The following is a 21,372-nucleotide window of genomic DNA, read 5'->3' on the forward strand; positions in this document are numbered from 1 at the left end:
ATCCAAAACAGATGCTAGAACGGGATTTGAACCCGGGTCAACCGCATACAAACCGCATACAAACCCAATGCCCTAACCACTGGACCGCGGCCAAGTAGTTAAAAAGGCCGAATAAATCTCTATCGGACAACTTCAATCTGTGCAAAGATATTAGTAGGGAGTTTAAGCAATGATAACGGCATCGGCAACGTTTTTCCAAAATATATAACTTAGCGCTATCGCTAGTATTTCGCGATTATTCCATCTTGTTCACTTAGTAAACAATACGGGCGAACCATCCTGTAACTGGATGGATGCAAACGGTTTTGAAGTAAAAATAGGAAATAAATGGTTCATTGTTGTATGCTCACATTGTCGCCAAAACCTAAAATTTGGTGATTTCACGTTGTTGTTTTGTGGAGTACGGCAAAGAAATGCACGGAAATTCGTTCTGCACGTGCAGCACGTGTATTTTTCCTTTTTTAACCAGTGATATTCTTGCACACAGTAAACGCACATCTAAGTAAAAACGTGTCCAAAAACTTCGGACAACGTTTAAAGTGGAGTATATTTTATACTGAGTCTGGATAAAAGTAATCTGGTCTTTGAAAAACTAGGGCCTGATGTGTATTTTGCGATCTGCATTTCAGAAGCTATTTCATCAAGTTCTTCTTTGGAAATGTTCCATCAAACCGAACACACCTCGACACCTTCCCTAACCAGAAGTTGGGACTGGAGCGAGAGCCTCTCGACATCCAGCATTAGCTTGGACTGGCGCGAGTCTCGCAGCAGTAGCAAATGGCGCGAGAGGACCTCAACATCGAGCGCAAGTTTAGAGTGGAGCGCGTCCACTAGTAGCATTAGCAGTAGCAGCAGTTTAGAATCGACCACGAGCAGCGAAGAGAATTGGGAATGGTACTGGGGCGAGACTACTTCGGCTTCAACATCCTTTTCTTCCAGCACCAGCTTGGATTGGCGCGAGAGGACCTCAACATCGAGCATCAAAGACATTTGGGAATGGTACTGGGGTGAGAGGACTTCAACATCGAGCTCCAGCTTGGACTGGAGCTGGGTCACTCACACACTTGGCAGTAGCAGCAGTTTGAAATCGAGCCCGAGCAGCAAAGACAATTGGGAATGGTACCCGGACGAGACCACTCCAGCTTCAACATCCTTTTCGGCAAGCAGCATCGTTTGGGATATCTTCGAATACTCTCCAAAACCTGCCACCAGCACAAGTGCGTCAAGGTCTTTCGAGGACGTTGATGATCTCATCATGTACTTGGAAAAGGCTTTTGAACAAGATCACATTTCAAGACGCAAAAGGCGCCAAACAAAGTCACCAAGCCTTCAGAGAGAGAAACACCAGGCCTCCTTCAAAGATGTTGAAGCTCAGAAGCGGGGTCGTCAAGACAAAAAGCAATTTGCCATCACCAATGACAGGGCTTGAAATTAACTTTTTTGCTCGGGTGCCAGCTGGCGGCTAGTGGGAAAAATTTGGTCGCCAAATTCCTTATTGACTTACGTAAGAACATGATTTTAAATGTTACTTTGCATGCAAGGAAAGTCATAATTATTAAATAGCAAGAAAAAAAAAACAAGAGAAAGACCTTCAAAGCCGCTGTTGTTTTCGACTTTTGTCTTTGGTTTGGTGATGGTGTTCTTTACGGTTATTTGAAGGGGAGCGAAGCACACAACGTTTTAAGTCCGTGTTTTCCAAAGCAAGGCAAACATGGGTCCTCTATCATCTTTCTTTTCACCTCTTCAAAACGTAGTTTCTTATTCTCCTACTTTTATCGCGAGTAAACGCATTACTACAATAGGCCATTTCCGAGTTCATGTCTGCCTCCTCTTCAAAGCAAGTCTAAGTGCGAAGTTTTTGTAATGGTAATTAGTTCTACTTTACATATGAATAAAAACTAATTTTCATAACAAAAACTTCGTACTTAGACTCGCTTTGAGGAGGAGGCAGACATGAACTCGGAAATGGTCTATTGCTCGGCCTAGGCCCCCACACAACCACAATGCTCGTACCAGTCTCCGACCGTGATAAAATAAATGAAGCGCCTCGAACGGTTTCAGTAGCCTCTAGAATCAGAGGAATTTGTTTCCTTAAAGTACTTTTCTACCGATATTTATCTCCATTTATTAATCACCTTGTGTAGCCAATTTTGCAGGTGTCACTTTTCTAACAGAGGGGACATGTTCTCCAACCTTCAGGAAACCTTGTAACCTCTTGACCTGAATCACAATTGCTCTACCATTGAGGCAAAATCGTCAAAATTGAAAGATCGCCTGTCTAAGAAATTGGACAAAAAGTTCAATGTTCTCCAACCTTCTTTGCGTTAGGGGTACAGGTTGCTTTTTGAAGGTTCCATACAAATTTCAAACTCATTATGCGATGTCTAGGTTCATTATCAATATATTATCAATACCAAGCTAATTCCGATGAGGTCCTTCGGTAATCTACGTTTTCAGCATTCAAAACTGACGATGGATTTAAATTTTCAATTAACCTTCTGGGCGAATCTTCGTCTTCCGGCCACAAAAACACACGTAACCGGCAAGAAGCACATGATGTTTAAGTGCGCCCACGATCCCATGAAGTCATGATTCATTTTATATATCATTTCGTTCATTGAAACAATATGGCGCCTAGTAAACGCGGTAAGCGAAGTATAGAAGTACATTTTGTGCTATTAATTAACAGTGTGTAAAAACGATTTTCTTGTAGTATTTAGACACTATTTTAGTGGGAAAAGAAAGGCGATTCGTGCTGTTGCTACGAGTTCCGAATGATTTCATAGCATAAAGATTCAAAACAGACGCTGTCTACTGTTTATCCTGGGTTACCAGACAAAACGCGATTTGCCAGCTGGCGACCAGTTCTCAAAATCTAGTCGCCAGGAGAAAAAGCTAAATTTCCGGCGGTCTTTAAATTGAATTAACTTTTTTTAATATGACACGTTTCACCTCCAAATGCAGAATATAGGTAAGCATGGATTTTTTCAAATCATTTTTTTTTTGAAAATGGGTATTTCAGTATCGTTTCTCTCTCTAAAAAGAACATTTTTGAAAATATAAAGAAAACCATGCTTGGCTGGATGCAAAAACGAATACAAATTATGAAACCTATGATTAAATACCCAAATAGTGCAGCACGTATTTTCTTTTATTGGTCACGTGACCATGGGCGTGGCATTTTGACGTCATATTAAGGGTCATTGGTTTACAAAAAGTAGAAACTGACCAAAATAATGCCAAATTCTCTCAGATTACTTAACCATTACATCCTTAGCAACGCACCCCAAAAAACACGTCAGTAGGCCCTTAACAATGCAGTCCTGTTTTGGATTCAAGAAATGAACACAACTCGGGCGGCAACAAATTTGACTGTTCTAACTTCAACTCTCGCTCTCTGATGCTAATTCCATAATTTTATGACACATTCTCCTTGGCAATAAAAACCTTTGTTACACTTAATGTATACATTCAAGTGTCAAATTATTTTGACACAGAGGAGAGTTGATCCCGTATTTTTCCTAATCCATCTAACATCGTGTCAAGTTTCTCCTTCGTTAGCTCCACGTTCAGCCGTCGAACAGCTGGCATAGCGTTCTGTTCTGCAGCGTTTTCTTGAACCTTGAACACAACGATAGAAAAAAAAACCGCCACGTAAGGCGTATCGCAAACAGAAGAAACTAATTCTTGACACCTGTGGTGGTGGGGGTGGGGGTGGAGATAAGGGGGGGGGGGGGAAGGGAGCTGCATTCCCTCCACAACTCCGAGTCTAAATTTTTCGTGACAAAATTCACAAATCCGAAGACAATTTTTGAAAGCGAGTTCTGAATTAAAATGTTTGGAGACTTGGCTTTTGGGTCAAGAAAGAAACTTCTACTTCCAGTGAAAAGGAGGTGGAGGTGAACTTGGAGAAGGCTTTTCATTTCTGTAAAGAGGAAATCCCTCCATTTTAGAGCGTAAACAAAGTGTTAACACTTTGTAATATCATAATAATGATTTTAATGATGATTTTAACGAAATTAATTGTCAGAAACGTTTCGACTATAACAGCCTTCAACTTCAATATGTAAATTTTTTTGAGTTCACTGTCGAATGTCTACCAACGCGTTAGCCGACGCGTTAGTCGACGCATTAGGGAACTTACGAATCGACGGCGCCGTTGGGTCACGTAATAGTCTCGCGTCGCCGTCCTGTAGAAAACGTAAGCGAGCTTACGCAACAGGACGGCTGGAAGACTCAGGACGGCAGAATGGCGAAAAAATGTCGCGCGAGACTGTACATTCTCAATCTTACGCGACATTTTTTCGTCAGTCTGCCGTCCTGAGTCTTCCAGCCGTCCTATTGCGTAAGCTCGCTAATAGAATTTACGATATTCGCAGTAAAGACGACGTTTGTGCGCGTGCGGTAAAGTTTCCCGCCGTTTCTGAAGTTTGTTTTTATCTTTTCACAAGGCGAGTTGTTCGAACCAAAATGCCTAACGTCAAAGAAACGGAAACTTGAATAGAATACGCTTATCGAACAAATAAGAATTTGTACTTTTAAACGATGTTCACAAGTCAAAACCCCAGAGTTTCAGTACAGAAATGCAAGGAACAGTTTCGTTTCTACAGGACGGCACGCAAGCTAACGATGTCATCGGATGCGTTACCATAAACCTCACTGACCTGTAACTGCATGATGCATGTGGGCATAGACATTCTGCTGATTGCATTAGATGATGTTTTAACATCCACTCTCCAATCAAAATCAATCAGCTTTGGAAGGGAGACTATGAAAAAAAGGGACAGTGATGTCACGTGGGGGGTTTGGACTGTTCCTGATTGTTGGTAGGAGTAAAATAAAATTTTGATAAAATTCATTCAGTCATTTTGTTTATTGTAAGACACTTGTATGGTTGAAAGCTACATGTATTTATAATACCCTCCCTGAAAGCTATAAGCCATATCAAAAATCAACGTGGCTCCTTTTTCGTGTAACTTGACAGTGTATTGAATACAAGGGTATTTTTTTACTGCACCTTGTTCATTTATAGCATTTGTTCTCCAAAGAGGCCTGTTAACATGACAGAAAGGACAACAATTAAGTTAAAGGGGAAATAGTTTTTGAGTGGAGACAGAGTACACACTTACTCCTGAACTGCCTGTCATAGCACTAAAGCAGCCTTCACACGACAAACTAAAGTTGGCAAACTCGTGTTGGCAAACTCAAGTTGGCAAACTCAAGTTGGCGTGGGGGAAAGACACAACAACAGTTGTCAAAGATCTTTGCAAACTGTTGGCGACAAATAGAACTTGTCTTCATTCTCGCCAACTTTTTCATGTTGGTAAGCTCGTATTTGAGATGTGAATGATTGGCAAACGTGACTTTGCCAACTTAAGTTTGTCATGTGAAGGCCGATACTAAGAGGCAAGTCACTTTCTGAAGAAAAAAAATAAAAAACCAACCAGTGGACTGCTGGGAATCTGTTGAATTTGGGACTGTAACAAACCAATCCAGTAATCGATCAGAGAATAATTTAAATCTAGAGCATCTGCCAGCATTATCCGGTCAAAGAGAAAACTACCGAGACATGCTGCCAACTCCCAAGTAGTCTGGTTATTGCTAACCATACACCTCCTAAGGGGCAAAGTAGTTAAAGATGAGAAGCTTTTGTAAATATTGTTTGGAGCTAAAAGAAAGAAAAATACTCCTGGCTATCGACTGTCATCCATTAAAAGGAACAATGTAGAAACCTCTTTGATTTACTTACATTGTAACTCACATTCTCATCTAAGGAAATTACAATATGTTCTAATTGTTTGGAGTTGCTACAAACAGTCTGGAGGAAAAAAACCAGGAAAATGCACTACGCTATTTTAACATTTTATCCATCATTAGAGGCGAAAATTAATATTATGTTCTATACTTCTTTGACTTACATATTCTCAGCTATAATCTTGGAGAGAAGTTCTCTAAGGTTCTTATGGAAGTTTTCTGAAGAAAAAATGCAACAATAAATGCATTTAATTCATCTCTTTTAACACACCATCAACATCAGTCTGCATCACTTTTTGACCAAAAACTTTGGTTCAATGAGTTCACACAACACTGATAATCATGAATTAACATTTTTTCATGATGAGCTCAATTTATCCCCTGGGTTATTCTTGATGGCCATTTGGTTAAAAAAAAAAGGTGCAATTTGGTGTTAAATTTTCTATTGTTGGATTTATTTAATGAAATCAATATTGTCCATCCAGTAACAGTAATGATGATAAATCGGCCTCTTCTCTGTCTTTTAGGGTGCTTTTGAGTGATGCAGTCAAGTATCTGAAGTTTTGCATGTGAGAAAAAAATATTGAAGACACGTCAAGTGCTATATCTTTTTTGGGCTCAGGGGCCCACTTCTCGAAAGACCTCCAACTTTCTGGACCTTTTTTGTGTATGTTACTAATGGAGAGGTTTTCAGTCGTCAAACACCAGGATCATTTTGCCTTTTTGTTAACTCGAAAACATAATAAAAGACAACCTTACATGTATCAAAACAAGCTGATGCAATTTTTATACTGGTAAATTACTCATGGGGTGCGAAAGGTTTTTGAGTCTTAAATTGAGAAACAGCAGTTTGCTCCACGTCCTAGAAATCACAGACAAAAAGTTGCATTTTTCATGGTGGAATCATTTGCTGGTAGCCAGCACTTGCTTTTTCTTCAATTTTCTTAATTGATTACTTTTTTTCCCCTAAATGTACTTCCTTTAGATTAATTAGATTAATTTATTTCATTATATATCTTCTTAGAGCGGTTTTCAAATGAGTGTCATAAAACCAAAACCAAAGTAATTACTTTGGCCAATCAAAAAGGACGGAGACAATCCAGTAAACCAATCAAAACTCGAAGTAATTACACGTAGCCGACACAAAGCGCGGGAAAATGTGCACGCGCAAGCTTCGCGCAAGCCACAATTGGTTTTGGTTTCACTTCTGATTGGTTGAAAAAATGGCAGGAGAACTTTGAACCAATCACTGAGTGAAGTAATCATAAACCACTAATTACTAATTACTTTCGACACTCAATTGAAAACCACTCTATCTACTCTATTAGTTGTGCATGTGCTTCAACCCAGAAAATGCAAACTCATACTTAATTGTTCTAATTTGGCAAATAAATGAATGGTTGTTGGTTGTTGTTGCTAATGACATCACAAGCATTTTTTTCAATAATTTATTATTTAATAATATTCACTGATGTGTACTGAAGATCCATCACTTTTTACTGACTCTGGGATGAATAATTTTTATCTACTGGTAATCATCTCCAATCTAACCAATTAGAGGGAGCAAAAAGGACTATTCACTTGTGCACATGGTATTTTCTACTACTTATAATGGACAAACAGTGTCAAACAATTCCATGATGGATTTGGTTTCATATAAAAGTTTCTACAATTATATCATTCTTCTATCTAATTTTACATGTATATATTACCTGGAAACAATACATAGATGGCTTTAGGCTCTGTAAGACATTCAAACAATGCAGCACATACCACGGAAACAATACTGTCTAACAACTTGACATAAGAAAGTAAAAGGCATTGATGTTAAACATGTAAATTTAAAACAGTCCTAATATAAATCGGATTGGAGATACATGCACCTCTCAAATGGTCATGATTAAAATTAGTCATGTGTGTGTGGACATTCACGTAATTATTTTTTTGCTGTGTTTTTATGTATATATCAATAGGAAAAAAGTAAAAATACCGTAACAAACCTTTACGCTAGAGAGGAAACAAAAGCTATTAAGATAATCTGAGGAGCACTTGCGCTCTACTAAATAACCTTGAGACTTAAATAAGTGATTATTATCATCATCATCATCATCATCATCATCATCCTCATGATTATACAAATCAAACCAGCCCATGGCTCAGTGGCTTGGAAGTCACTATTTGATAATAACCCTTATAGAATGATACAATATTCTTGCTTCAGTATCGAACAAATCCTTTCAATAATTATTAAAAAATTGTCAAAAGCATTTCTCTAAAACACTCAGATGTTACTGCAGATTGGAAACTTTTTAACCTAACACAAACCTGTTGTGCCTCATCAAGTCCCACATCTAGAGAATCTGCAACAGTCTGAAGTACAGATATTGGGACTACAAGAGAAAGGAGTCACCTAATTTTTCCATGAAACAAAAAATCATGAACTGCTGCAAGTGAAATAAAAAATTATACAATAATATTTACAAAAATAAGTAAAACAACAATACATACATGTTCAAATCTTGTCAGTGGCTTTAAGGTTTTTGGATGTTGTGGTAAATCAATCAATCAATCAATCAATCAATTCAACTTTTAATCAATAATATTTTTCTTTGCTTTACAGTTACATGTTTTTTAGTCACTTGTAAAGGTTTGGGGGTCCTCAAGCTCTCATACAGTTGAGAAACAGGTGACTTCAAGGGCATGAGTCTTAGTCCTTGGATTTTCGGTCACGCCAAAACGCAGACTGCCAACTGTGCAGCCCGTGCAGACCCGGGGTAAAATATGGCGTTACCTTCACTATTATTGAGGGCTAACCGTAAACAGGCTAACGTGAATGTTATTTAGGCCTAATTAGGCTAACTGAATGTTATTTAGGCCTAATTCAGGCTAACCGAATTTTCATTTTACAGACGGCCTGCACAGTTTGCAGTGTGCGTTTTTCAGTGTCCCTTGGTATTTGTATCATATCAGTAATAAGTTCCCCTCTCCACATATAAAACTGCAGGTAAATAATTTCGTTTTTTATGAAACAAAAAGCACGAAATGAAAAGGCATGTGCTAAAAGATGTGTACCTCTAACCTCCTCAGAGGTGGAAGAAGTACTCCCCTATTACTTGCCCCTGGACCAATTGTGGCACCAGCTTCCCCCTAGCTACATATACCCATACCCCGACCTATAGGGAATTTATCTTTGACGTCACCTTTTGTCTTTAACGTGCCAATCAGATCAGAGCCTCATTGGTCTGATCTTTTGTTCCTGTGGTTGGCAAATTTGAATAACATTAAAGGTAATGTTTGTAAACAGATATCTTCCCTATATATTTCTGGTCCCTTCAAACAGAATTAGAACAGATTATTCCGTACCTGTGCTATTTCTATACCGAAACGCCTCATGGAAAAGAGTTCGCACAAAATCTTTAGATTGGGCCTAAGAGATAATTCAAATTTGTCAGTAAGTATGGAATATAAGTCTTAAGCTTAAATTAAAGCTTAAGTTCTTTTGGGAAGGTAGCAGAAGTGATAATTGCGACCGAGATAAGTTATTTTCCTTCAGACAACCTATCATGAAAGTTCCTCACCTTTAGCAGTAAATTTAGCGGAGGGAACACTTCTTCGTCCAGCATGACTGCCATATTGCACAACCGATTTCCCCTTATGGGAGGGCCAGGGAAGAAAATCGATTGCAACAACTGCCTATATGAATGAAGTGAGTCGATTTATCATAAATATCTCAAATAATCATCTTCCTGTTACGTTTTTGTATCAGTTGTTCAATCAATCAATTGATTAATTGATTAAGTTTTGTATTTATTTTTCATCTCGTTTCATTCAAGTGATTTCCATCCCCACCCGGAAAGGACTTTTTTGTCAAATTTGCTTAGAAACCGTGCCTAAGCACTTCTGAAGATTTCAGTTTCAGACAAACGTTCTTCAAAATGTTGCTGGGAAAAGGAATGTTAACACGAGCATTCACCCTTTTGCGTCATTCCTGTGTTCTTCCATCAAGGAAATTCTACTCTATGGGACAGCAATCCATGGAAATTGACAGCACGCAAGAAAAATTATTGGAGGAGTTACTCATTATGGTCGACGAAAGTGATGCAGTAAAAGGTTACGAGACGAAACGAGATTGTCACTTAAAAAGGAATATTGTCGAACACGGAATGCTTCATCGAGCTTTCAGTGTTTTTCTCTTCAATAAAAAGGGAGAATTACTAATGCAGCAGAGATCGGATAAGAAAATAACTTTTCCAGGTTACATCACTAACACTTGTTGCAGTCATCCGCTACACAATGACGAAGAGTTGGAAGAGTATCAGAACATTGGAGTTAAAAAGGCTGCAAAGAGAAGACTCTCTTATGAGTTAGGAATTCTGGGTATGAAGATAACTTTCAACTCAGATTCTTGTTTGATTGCAGCCTTGTATCATTATTAGCAGGACGTTACAAGTCGATAATTTCGATAGTCGATAAAAGTCAATCGTTGTCGATCAAATTCGATACTAATCAATCGACAAATATCGGATGTCGATAAAAGTCGATCACACAATTTTTTGTGATTATCGACTTTGATCGATTTCAATCGACAAGTATCGGAAATACAAAAAAAAAAAGGTTTATGGCGGGAGACGAGGCTACAGTTGCCAAGCACAGTTTAATGAAGCAGGATTGGCTATGCCAAGACTTTATTTTACCGATGTACATTTATTTATTGATTTACAGTTTTTTATTCAACTTTATTGCCATACGGATCTGTTTACATTTTCGTGGGCGATTAAAAAATGTGTCAGCATTTTTGTCGATAAAATCGATATTCAGTTGAAAATCTTGTGATTATCGACTTTTATCGACAAATTAAACTTGTCGATTGACAATTATCGACAAATATCCAGTGTTATCGACTTATCGACTACGTTTTCGATGATCGACTTTGATCGACTTGTTACGTCCTGTTATTAGCCGTGTGCCCCCGAAGAGTACTAGTGTCTCTGCAAAAACACATGTTTCCGCAAAAACTATGTCCCCTTGAACCTTTGCTTCCTAAGAATGACAGTTCTATTGGTGGTTTGCAACTACCGTAAATCCTCTGTTAAACCCACAAGGGATTTTTTATTTCAAGCACATTTGAGGGGGGACGTGCACGTGATAGAGGGGGAGGGGGGGCTTATTTAATGTAACGAAACGCATTACCGCCAGTAACTGGTAGCAGAAAAAAAAGAAACAGACTAGACTTATGGTTCCATACTTTCTCTTTTGTACTAAGGGCAATGACTGTCTAATATGGAGATTTGAGTGATTTATTATACCTTTGTACCAGTTATTTGCAACATTTTTATTCATTTGCAGCAACCAGGATGTGATATTTTCGTGATTAATTAATAACGCCCATACAGCCCATCATTTATTGATTTGATTATGAAGAATGGGAAGGGGGGGGGGGGTGCTTAATAACTTTCTTACTCTGAAAAAGGTGGGCAGGGGGGGGGGGGGGCAGTCTCCTGAGATCAAGCTGACAATGATGCAATGTACAATTATTGCTGATGGACAAAAAAAAAGAGGCTAATGAGAGCTCTTTTGTTTTCGTCCTGGATAATGTAAGGTGAGAAGAGAGAATAACTAAAGAAGCAGAGATGCAAAACACTTTAGAGGCCACACTTCAGGGGCATGCATGAATTACTAATGTCGGGAATGGTTTGAGACCAAGGAATCATATCATAATTAAGTAAAGTACAATTGCCAGGGTGAATGTAGTCCTGAGAAAGACTGCTTGAGAAGAAATTGACCGACGTTTCGACAACCTGAGCGGAAGTCATCTGCAGAGTCAAGTGATTTATGTAACGTCAGTAGATACTACAAAAACTCTGGCCGTAAATGTCATTGTTCAACTTATTCGTGATGTTATTGGTCAACTGTCAATGTACATGTATGAGTAAATTGCCGATGCAGACGAGATGCAAAACACTAGGGGCATTGCCACCAATCTTATAACTATTTATTATATGGCTCGTGTTTGTAACCGATATAATGCGCGCCCTGATTGGCTAATTGTGACTGAATTGTAGGGCATTATTCTCCCGTATTGCCCACGGGCAGATTACGGGCTTGCAAAAACAAAGCAAAAGGTAATTAAAAAGCCATATAATAAACTACTTACTAACCGAGCTAGCTCGAGCTGTACTGGGGAATATTGGCCCTCGGCCGTTTTTGTACGGACCTCGCTGCGCTCGGTCCGTACTGCTACAACCTCGGGCCAATATTCCCCAGTACGGCCCTCACGCTTGGTTAGTATATAACTTTAACCCTACCACTTGCCCAAGCAAACACTGATTTGCAGGCATAAGGGAGGGGAGAGTTTGATGGCAGTAAACCACAGAATTTGCATAGCAACAGTAGTAGACATAGCAGGAGGTTTGGTGAACTTTTAACCTGCAATCAGGTGTTCGTTTCTTTCAAGAGGGCTTTCCTTTTTGTGCCCTCTATAGAGAAAAGAACACTTAATTGCAGGTTAGTGAATTATTTTTAGTTGCTTCTTTCCACTGTGGTTGACTTTCAAGTGATCATTTGAATGTAATGGCCATGTGGAAACCTGGACGGAAGTCAAAAGAGAAAGCGAAGGGGGAAGGGGCAAGGAGAAGGAACGTGGCATTCAAGTGATCCTTCAAAAGCCAACCCCAGCTGGTGGAAAGAAGCATCTAAAATTCACCAAACTGCCTGCTACGGAGGCCACATGTACAACAATAGCAACTTCTGAATTTTGGTGGAAGTATCACAACAAGTGCAAGTAGAACAGGCACTTTACAAAAATTAATACTTGACTCCTTAATCCATTGCTCAGGGCATTAATTATCACAGTCTGCCAGTTTTAAGGTCACTAAATGACTAATTGTTGTACAAATTGTCTGTTTCATGGTTAATTGTTCTTGCATGTACTGTATAATATTATAGTTTTACTAGAAAATCAATTTTTTCATCTGATCAATAGTTTTTTTTGTTTTTTTGTATCAGACCATTTAGAGTGCATTGTACACATAACAAGCTTTGGTCTGTTTGGTCTTTTTGTGTACAGATGATGAGATATCATTGGAGGATCTCAGATTTCTCACTCGAATTCACTACCGAGCAGGGTCAGGTAAACTATGGGGGGAACATGAAATAGACTATGTTTTGTTCATGCAAAAAGCTGTTTCTCTGTACCCCAGAGCTAATGAAGTCAAAGACTGTTGGTACGCTTCACAGAATCAGATCAGGGAACTATTGCAGAAAGCTTCAGAGGATCCAAACAATACATTAGTTACTCCATGGTTTAAGATGATTGGTCAGCATTTCCTGTTCACTTGGTGGGACAGTTTGGATGATTTATCTCGGTTTGAAAACGACAAAGAAATTCACAGGATGCCTGGGATTACATCTGTATAGATGATCTTATCATTCTGTGAGAGATTGCCAATGACCACTCATGCAAAGGATTCAATGCTTGTTATGAGGGAAGCATAATTATTGAGTCTTAATTGAAGTCAGGTCTACAAAACAGGAAAATATTGGTGAGGACAAGAGTAGTAAAAAAGCGTCAAATGCTACTTGGGGGGCAAATTGTAGAGTCATTGTTTTTGTTCAGTAAACATAATTTTTTTTATAGCCAAAGCCATCGTCCTAGCTTAAGTTCTAGATCAATCAGCATAATAATATATTTATCATTGATTTCTAAGCAACAGATCAGTATAAACCATATAATTTTTATACAGGTGTCTCTGGCACTATTATTTTATGAAGCCTGCAACTGTAATGATCATTTGCAAGGTTAGAAAATCGTTGGATATTGTTTAGCACTTAACACTTAAACTACGAAATCAATGACTTTCATCATTGTTTTTGTGACAATACTTGATAACTGGAAGTGTGTTGCATTATTAAAATATAAAAGAAATTGATCACAACTTTGTTTATAAATATAGAGCAATGTATGGCTTTAACAGTCATCCATTCATGAACAGATATCAAACAAAATAGCTGATTTTCTGTGATCATTAAAACAAAGGTACTAAACATTGTAGAAGTAAATTGGACTTAAAAGTTTAACAAGGTTTTCAGTAATGCCTAGACTTGTTGCCTTCATGTAAAAGAAAAAATAAAAGTCATGTAAGCAAAATGAAACTGCAAACACAGGCTCCAGGCATTCATGTCTCATTGTACCTGCTGGAATCTGCTCAGCTTATTGCAAACAATTGTAGCAAAGATTCAGTTTTGATCACAAACTCTGAATGGCACTGCTTACAGTGCGACGCGCCTTACCATGGCCACCATGTAACAACGTTTTTTAAAACTTATACGCCAATCAGGGTGTGCGAATTTGATTTACAGTCACTCCTCCTTGTAAAGTTTGTACGGTTTTAAGTTGAACACTGTTGCATGGGTTGTTGAGTTGACGTATATACATGTAGTTGTCAAATGTGAAAGTTTTTTGGGTGGCCACAGTAAGGCGCATTGCATTGTAACAGTAAAATGTAAAAATAATATTATATTTAGTTTAAGAAAAGAAATTAAAAAACTCATATATAACAAAGTGGCTTTTGTGTTTGTCAACCCTAGTTATGATGATTGTTGCATTTGCATTTTAACGGCTTCCAGAGATTCCATAAACTTTGATTCATCTTCTGTCCGCAATACTGCCCACTTGTTTGGGATACCAATCTTGTTCCATGAATTGGCAAACTCCACAAACATGTCCCAGAAGTCTGACTTTGATGTGTTTTCAAAGTATCCCTTCTCATTGGCAAATTTACGCTGCAGTGAAGGAGTAAAAAATGGAAGTTACCACTGGACATGTATTGTTACAGTAAAGTTAAAAGTTCACATGCATGCCATTCCTTTAATAACAGCTTGGTCTGCACAAAAAATGTTTTCCAGTACAAGTGTTGATCCTTCTAGCCTAAGAGAAACTGGTCTACAGTCCTGATGGAAGCAGAAGCATCATACAAGAAGGAACTAGCTTTTTGACAAAAAGAGTGCTTTTTAACAATGAACAATAAGCCACTTTGGGGGTGAGAGGCTTTAAATATGCTGGCACATTACAAGAATGTGTTTGTGCTTGGGCTTGTATTTGTAGTGTAAACCAGCCCTTAAGGAGAGAGGAATTCGAGCTGAGCTGAGCTTGGGGGAAGGGCTTCATAACAAAACTACCTGCGAAAAAAATAATGTTAATATTTTATTTGATGGATAGAACAGGTATAAATTAAACAATAATGCTAACATGTTTACTCTTTTTTGGCAATTTACGACATACTTATTAATCATGCACCCATTTTGAGGTGAAGAGTTCTCTATTTTAACAACCATTTTACCTCCTACATGTTAAGTTTTGCAACATTCAGACTTAAAGCAAGGCTTTTTGTTGACTGTAACAGATAAGAATCATGGAATCTGTACCAGCAACATAGCAGTTTTAGTAGCATTCTTCATATCTTCATCCTTGCTCTTGAAGGGTGCATACAGTTTAGCTGTGAATTCATTTATTTTCAAGTGGTTTAACTTCCTGTTGAGCACCTGCAGCAAAAATGGAAATTCAATGACTAATCAATGATATTATTCTTCAGAAATGGCAGTGTAGTAGAACAATCCTTCCTCTAGAGAGGTCAGAGTAAATTGATGGTGTCACCAGGAAAAACAAAAATACACACTGCACACTTTGGCAGATGGTAGCATAATTTCTATTCTGACACTAAATATTAGTCAGAGGATTATGTCCAATGTAATGACAAAAATGCACCAGTTAACATGGTTAAATTACAGCCTAACTGAGTGAAATAATGTGCATCATCTCTTTAATTAAGGACATGCAAGTCTTTCAATTTCAGATGCAATATGGATCCACCTTTTTTCTGATGTCTGCCCTCCACAGAGTGTATTTTTCCTTGCAGTATGATACACAACTTGAAACATGATGTGCGTCAACTTTATCAGTTCCTCCCAGTAATAATGCGATTTGTTCCTGAAAGCAAAAGACACAATGAGTGATTATTTGAATGCTATAAACACAGGAACAATTAAGCTTGTTTTCATGATCAATATTATTACACGAAATACATGTACCAGAATCAATGTCTGACAAGGGTTCTAAAACATACATGTACACGGCTGCTGGTGAAAATTGCCATTGACTTCATTAACCTATGACACCTCAAATGCCCTAGGACTCTCCAGTTGGCGAATAAAATCGTCTGGTGTTAGACAGGGTAAAATCTGGTAAGTCTCACTTCCAGTAGTCAACGGGTTAATTGAATTTCATTTAAAATATTTACTTACAGCTGCTATTTGAGAGAAACTACAATCTCGGACAAAACCTGTTGAGACAAAGCAACATTTTTGGTACTCCAACAACTTATCCAAATGTTCCTCTTAATAGCTGCCCTTTTCCCTCCCCCGCACTCAATGTTGATTTATCTTGGTTGGAAATATACTGTAGAACATATGACAATAATCAGCAACATTGACTGGGTGGGGAGGGGAATGGGAGAGGAAGCAGGGGTGTGTAAAAATGAAGGTGAATTTGTGTCAATGTCTCAACAGTTTTGTCCGAGATTGTAGGTGAGTGTCACAACACAATTACCGTACATGTACAAGGCTCCATTGCTCTAGGGTGCAATTATAAATGCAGTTTGCAGATGTTGATTTTTGTTGAGGAAGGAAAACTGGGGTAACTTAGGAGTCACATTAAGATGGACTCACAGAAAGTCAGCTCAACTATTATTTCAGAGTTGAGAGGTGTGGTTGATAGCTGCAAGGCTACATACAGCCTGACTCTCCATGGCATACAGCACAGGATCTCCCCAAATAGTCACTCATCCATAACCCACCCAAGAGGACATAGATTTTCCTTATTTTTCGCCTTATTTTCAGGCACAGTCTTCTATTTCAGAGACCTCTCAACTGATGACAAAGCAATAACTTTTTGGAAATGGAAAAAACATATTCACAGTGTGTTGATTCTTATTTATAATCATTGATTAGAAATACAATTTACACGTTTAAACTGTACTTGTCTACATGTGTATTTTATTTGAATGTTTGCCTTGACAGCTCCTAAAAGTCTATGACAGCAATTTATATGGATGTACTGGTAAGCTTCAAAGCAATCACACTCTCATTGTAAACAAATGAATATCCACGGCAGATCTATACCTTCAACCTTTCAAGTGCTCCTTGAACAAGCCATGGCCCATAAGTTACAAACACCTCTTTTGCTTTCAATACTAACTCCCTCTGTGAATTAAACCAATGACAAAAATAGTCATTTAAGACAAAAAAATTACTGTTAGATATTATTCCACTACTGGTATTTTGCATGTCTCAGAGGGTATTAGTTAGAAATAACAATACAAATTTATTTTGAATTCACTTCTTGTAATAATACTGTAAATTATAAGCAAATTGTGGGTACATGTAGTCTGTCTATAACTCATTTTGGGTATTAAGTATTAACTAAAAAGCATAAAATTAATTATTCTTGTAGAACAACAACAAATTTAAAAATGGAAATGCTGCTTGTTTGAAATAACAAATTATTGGAATTACAGTAATTTAAATGGGCTTAAATGTTAGGTCCATCTACATGTATGCATAATGCTAAGAGTTGTTAGAGAGGTAACAGGAGCTTTGTCTAATTTTCCAAAGCCACCAATCCAGTAGCACTGCCTACATGTAATTTTGCCAAACAACAGGTCACCCAATTAACAAAATCTTATGGCATTTAATTTAAGCCTATTGGGACGAGAACAGAACTGAAGACAACACTATACTTACTGAACACCACGTACCTCAAAGCCACAAGTTTTGACGGTAAATGGAATCTTTCTTTGGGTTTGGACCTGCTGTTTTAACTCCTTCAGCTCAGCTAGAGCTTGTCGCAGAAGAACTGAGTTTTCTTGGGTCTGTTTCATGAGAGCATTAAGAAGCTTCTCTGAAAAGAATTTAATTTGATTAGCCTTATTATTTTAATGGCTACTTTCCATCTTAAACTCAGCCTTGCTTTGCAGGCAGATTATTTTTAATGCCAGTTCAAACTCAAGAGCAAGGTCCCAAGCTTTCTTTCCAGACTTCACAACCTTGACAAATCTCAGGCAAAGATTGTAATTGCCAGGGATTAATGGATTTTTAAAAATGTTAGGATTAGGATTAGGGTAAAATAATATTAATACATCACGAAACTTAAACTGTTTGTACCTTTGCCATAATTTTCTTACCTGACAGCATTGAAACACCCCCTTTAGAACACAGTGCAAGACTACATCTAGTCAGGTCGGCACCCTCGCATTCTTTATTTAATCTTTCCTCCCCGGAAAAAAAAATAACTTAAAGGAAACGCCATTTCCTGTATGGATGCACCACATAAATAAACCATAATGTTATCATTATTTTATTGCAGAAATTAACTCACAAGGGAGCCATGCAGTGAGGTCTTTTTGCCCAAATTACCACATGCCAAAGTGGGCACTGTCACGTCACATGAATTATAGTGGCAGGCATTAACAAAGTCACTGAACGCAAAGTCAACATCTGGATTATGTCATTTTTTACCACAGCCTCACATATACAATTCCATTAGTTGGGCTTGGTCAAGAGCTGGTGTCTTACACCTATAAATCACGAGACTTGCTCAATAAACATCATCTTGTATCAGACTATTACGAGGGTGTCTTTTGCAAAGCCAAGCCAAACAATAATTAAGGTATTAAAGTTAGGCGCCAGTCCAATAGCTGAATTTCAAGGATGTGATCTACCGGTATTTGTTCTTAGACTTGGCAATTCCTTGGAGACATTACGTGGACTCACTCAACAAATTAAGGTAAAGGACATCAGAACAGTCAGAAGGATTGTTTTTCTAGTCCTTGGGCTGACAAGGAAGGTTTGCCAACACAACACCTTTAGGCAAAGTAGTTGCCGCTGATGGCCAATTAAGTTATTGCTTTAACATTTAATAAAAAGTTGAGTTGAGTCACTCACCCATCTATCCAGCTGACAAGGCAGGGGAGCCACTCCCGGAGGCAAAGTACTTGCCACTCATATGCATGGCCAGTTAAGGCAAGCAGAGGCTTTGGGGTGCAGGGATGGTGCAGTGGTGAGAGCACTTCCCTCCCACCAAATCAATGTGGCCCGGGTTCGATACCCAGATGCGGCGTCATATCTGGGTTGAGTTTGTTGGTTCTCTACTGTGCACCGAGTGGTTTTTCCCCGGGTATTCTGGTTTTCCTCTCTCCAAAAACCAGCAATTTGTGTTAATTGTTAATTTCAGTTTACAGTGTCCCCAATTATTAGCACTCCAGCACTAGGACGACTAGACACTTGAATAAAGTTCCTTTCTTTCTTTCTTTTTTTTTCCACTCATCCGTCAACCCAGCTGGCAAGGCAGGGGCACCACTCCCTGAGGATACCAAAGCATTCTGCATACCTGTTTATTATCTGTTTTGTTGAATAACTTTTCAGTTTACAATTTGTTTTGAAACTTGCTGCAGACAGTGTCTAGGCAAAAGTTTGTGGACTAAAAAAAATGTGTGTTTCTTTGTCTCAAACTGTGGAATTTTTTGGTGATTTCACAGTTCTGTGATATACCGGTAATCCACTTCTGACAGTTGGTTAGCACTTTAGTAACATCTTTCTTGTGGGCTAAATCAGAGACTTCTTTCTTTAGGGTGGAGTTGAAATCTCCCAGGAAGTTAAGCACTATATTGGTTTGCTTGATCTTGTAGGCGGGATAGAGTTTTCGGAGACCCAGTCTTAAATTCAGATACTTTCTCTTCTTATAATCATTCCTATCGTTGATCTGTCCAATATTACATACAGTTCCTTCCACTGGGATGGGATGATAACCTTGTTCTTCTTATCAAAGATCGTCATGTCTGGTTTGTTTGCTCCATTCTCTGGTGCCTTATCTATATAATTATATATAGGTGTGTCCCAGAGAATTTTAGCTTTGTCATTTTCCGTGCTTGCTTTCAGGATTGCTTGTTTATACCACACTTTGGAGTCGTCGTTTTCCATGTTACTGATAATAAGAGATGGTAAATCGGCCTTAACATTCTATCATGTCTCACCTTGTAGATTGTTTGGGCAATAGCAGACTCAGCCGCATTCTTCTGCACTGTGGCACAGTGTGCACACTAAATCTAAGCCTTGTTCTTTTTGTTTCTTTACCCTGTAAACCTTTGTAGGGACGAGCTGTTGTAGAATACTGGTGTGTACACTTAGTACGACGTCCGGTATGTTTTTCCACTTCATGATTGGGTTGAAGTGTTCAGAGATGTCATTGTCTTTCCGTCGTTGAGTGACGTAGTTGCCCAGCCATAGTTGTTCCGAGACTTTTTGTTTGTACTTTGTGTCTGTTGCCTCTTTAATTAATTAATTAAGGGTTTGTTGAATGTACTTTGGACTACTGATTTTGAACATAGTTTCCTTATTATTATTATTATTTGCAATTTGTTATTGAAATCCCAGTACACCTCACAACCTAATTTACCTGTAGATGGCATTGCAGCAATGACAGTTAGCTGTTTGGCACTGCCAGTGGCAGAGCTGGAAGGAACGTCAGAAGTAGTTCCATGAAGGACTGTTGGCTCACTTGTTCCAGTAGCTGGGCATGAGTAGCTCGACTTGCAAAAATAATAGGAGATGATGTTAAGTTTGGTATCTGACAACCAATGATGTATATATAATATTTTACACCTATTTTAGACTGTGTAGCTATAGACTAGAACTTGAGATGAGACATAATAGACATTTTAGAGCACACTGGCTATTTTTGAAACACAAGATATTTAGAACATCAACACTTGCGTAGGAATTAATAGGATCCTGGTTTTCACTAGCGACACAAGCAATGCAAGCAAATCTTGTTCATTCAATTATAGCATACCAGCTACTCTGCGCATATACACTAGCAAAACCAATGGAGTTACCCATTGGAGAGCTATCCACCCTTCGAACAACTGAGGCCTGGTTGTTTGATATGATTCGAAAGCACGCGTCTTGTCGGTTAATTCGATCAAAAGAAGTGCTATCCCTAACTATGCCCATTGTCTCGGTCTGAAATTAACTGGCACGTTTTTTTTTTTGGCGCAATACCGTAGGACATGTTTGTCGGACGTTGCCAGCTTGCAAAGGACAGTCCTCGCGAAACATATGGGAGCCATATTGGCGAGACCAGGGACCAATACCTCCGCAATTGTCCAATTGAAATGAAGTTATTGAGGAAAATAACAAAATTGTACCTCTGTCTTGTCTTGTAATTCGTCGACATCTTCATCAAAGTTCAACGTTGTCATCTTCTCAATAGAAAAACGAGAAATTTGCAAAAGAATGTCTGCGCGTAGAAATTAAAACAATCGAACTGCCGCCACCAACATCGTTCTAGCGTCGGAAGACATTGGAACTGCGTCGGTACTCGGGTAGTTGCCGGGAGATTCGAGCCAAAGGGAAAAAGGAAAGTACATATTGATGATAATAACCAGCGTTCAAAAGACCTTGTTTTTATTTCGTGTACAGCCGTTGGTTCAAAAATTAAGGGATAACCAATTCTTTGTGCGTATTTTATTATCAGGTTGGCAGAAGTTCATTAATTCTCGCTGAACC

At 38.5% G+C, this 21,372-nt stretch overlaps 4 protein-coding genes across 7 annotated transcripts in view; 2 read left to right on the forward strand and 2 right to left on the reverse strand.

Annotated features, from left to right (window-relative positions):
• The window catches only part of LOC138060010 (uncharacterized), a 5,350-nt gene extending 3,754 nt beyond the window's left edge, over positions 1–1,596 (forward strand). For all 3 annotated transcript variants that reach the window (XM_068905684.1, XM_068905686.1, XM_068905685.1), the window contains one exon: positions 630–1,596. In XM_068905684.1, coding sequence (XP_068761785.1) covers positions 630–1,429 — 800 coding nt within the window. In that variant the 3' untranslated portion in view covers positions 1,430–1,596. The remainder of the gene's footprint in view (positions 1–629) is intronic.
• A 1,316-nt stretch (positions 1,597–2,912) lies between these two features.
• Positions 2,913–9,428, reverse strand: LOC138060014 (COMM domain-containing protein 9-like). The gene is made up of 8 exons (XM_068905690.1): positions 9,333–9,428; positions 9,118–9,181; positions 8,080–8,144; positions 7,467–7,551; positions 5,919–5,973; positions 5,018–5,052; positions 4,665–4,768; positions 2,913–3,621 (listed from the first exon to the last, which is right to left on the reverse strand). The coding sequence occupies exons 1-8, from the start codon at positions 9,384–9,386 to the stop codon at positions 3,484–3,486; spliced, it is 600 nt and encodes a 199-aa protein (XP_068761791.1). The 5' UTR covers positions 9,387–9,428; the 3' UTR covers positions 2,913–3,483.
• Positions 9,429–9,633: 205 nt separating this feature from the next.
• Positions 9,634–14,314, forward strand: LOC138060013 (isopentenyl-diphosphate Delta-isomerase 1-like). The gene is made up of 2 exons (XM_068905689.1): positions 9,634–10,131; positions 12,821–14,314. Exons 1-2 carry the CDS (start codon positions 9,690–9,692, stop codon positions 13,168–13,170), a joined length of 792 nt encoding a protein of 263 aa, XP_068761790.1. The 5' UTR covers positions 9,634–9,689; the 3' UTR covers positions 13,171–14,314.
• On the reverse strand, positions 13,359–21,353 carry LOC138060011 (uncharacterized). 2 transcript variants are annotated; one of them, XM_068905687.1, is made up of 7 exons: positions 21,012–21,353; positions 20,261–20,393; positions 17,565–17,707; positions 16,930–17,010; positions 15,623–15,739; positions 15,178–15,294; positions 13,359–14,535 (listed from the first exon to the last, which is right to left on the reverse strand). In XM_068905687.1, exons 1-7 carry the CDS (start codon positions 21,063–21,065, stop codon positions 14,341–14,343), a joined length of 840 nt encoding a protein of 279 aa, XP_068761788.1. In that variant the 5' UTR covers positions 21,066–21,353; the 3' UTR covers positions 13,359–14,340. The 2 variants fall into 2 exon arrangements, with proteins under 2 accessions (XP_068761788.1, XP_068761789.1); XM_068905688.1 differs by lacking the exon at positions 21,012–21,353 and adding an exon at positions 20,657–20,797 and having other exon boundaries at positions 13,453–14,535.
• Positions 21,354–21,372: the final 19 nt, after the last annotated feature.

This window comes from Montipora capricornis, chromosome 8 (assembly GCF_036669925.1).
Source record: "Montipora capricornis isolate CH-2021 chromosome 8, ASM3666992v2, whole genome shotgun sequence".
NCBI lineage: Eukaryota > Metazoa > Cnidaria > Anthozoa > Scleractinia > Acroporidae > Montipora > Montipora capricornis.

Coding starts and splice junctions, on each gene's coding strand:
- LOC138060014 (XM_068905690.1), bottom strand. CDS start 9,386: ATGGCAGTCATGCTGGACGAAGAAGTGTTCCCTCCGCTAAATTTACTG. Junction 7,552..8,079: donor GACTTGATGAGGCACAACAG/GTTTGTGTTAGG, acceptor TCTTATGTCAAG/TTGTTAGACAGTATTGTTTC. Junction 4,769..5,017: donor AAATGCTATAAATGAACAAG/GTGCAGTAAAAA, acceptor TTTTTTTCATAG/TCTCCCTTCCAAAGCTGATT.
- LOC138060013 (XM_068905689.1), top strand. CDS start 9,690: ATGTTGCTGGGAAAAGGAATGTTAACACGAGCATTCACCCTTTTGCGT. Junction 10,132..12,820: donor TTATGAGTTAGGAATTCTGG/GTATGAAGATAA, acceptor TTTTGTGTACAG/ATGATGAGATATCATTGGAG.
- LOC138060011 (XM_068905687.1), bottom strand. CDS start 21,065: ATGACAACGTTGAACTTTGATGAAGATGTCGACGAATTACAAGACAAG. Junction 17,011..17,564: donor TCAAAACTTGTGGCTTTGAG/GTACGTGGTGTT, acceptor TTTAATTCACAG/AGGGAGTTAGTATTGAAAGC. Junction 14,536..15,177: donor CTAAAACTGCTATGTTGCTG/GTACAGATTCCA, acceptor CCTTCACTGCAG/CGTAAATTTGCCAATGAGAA.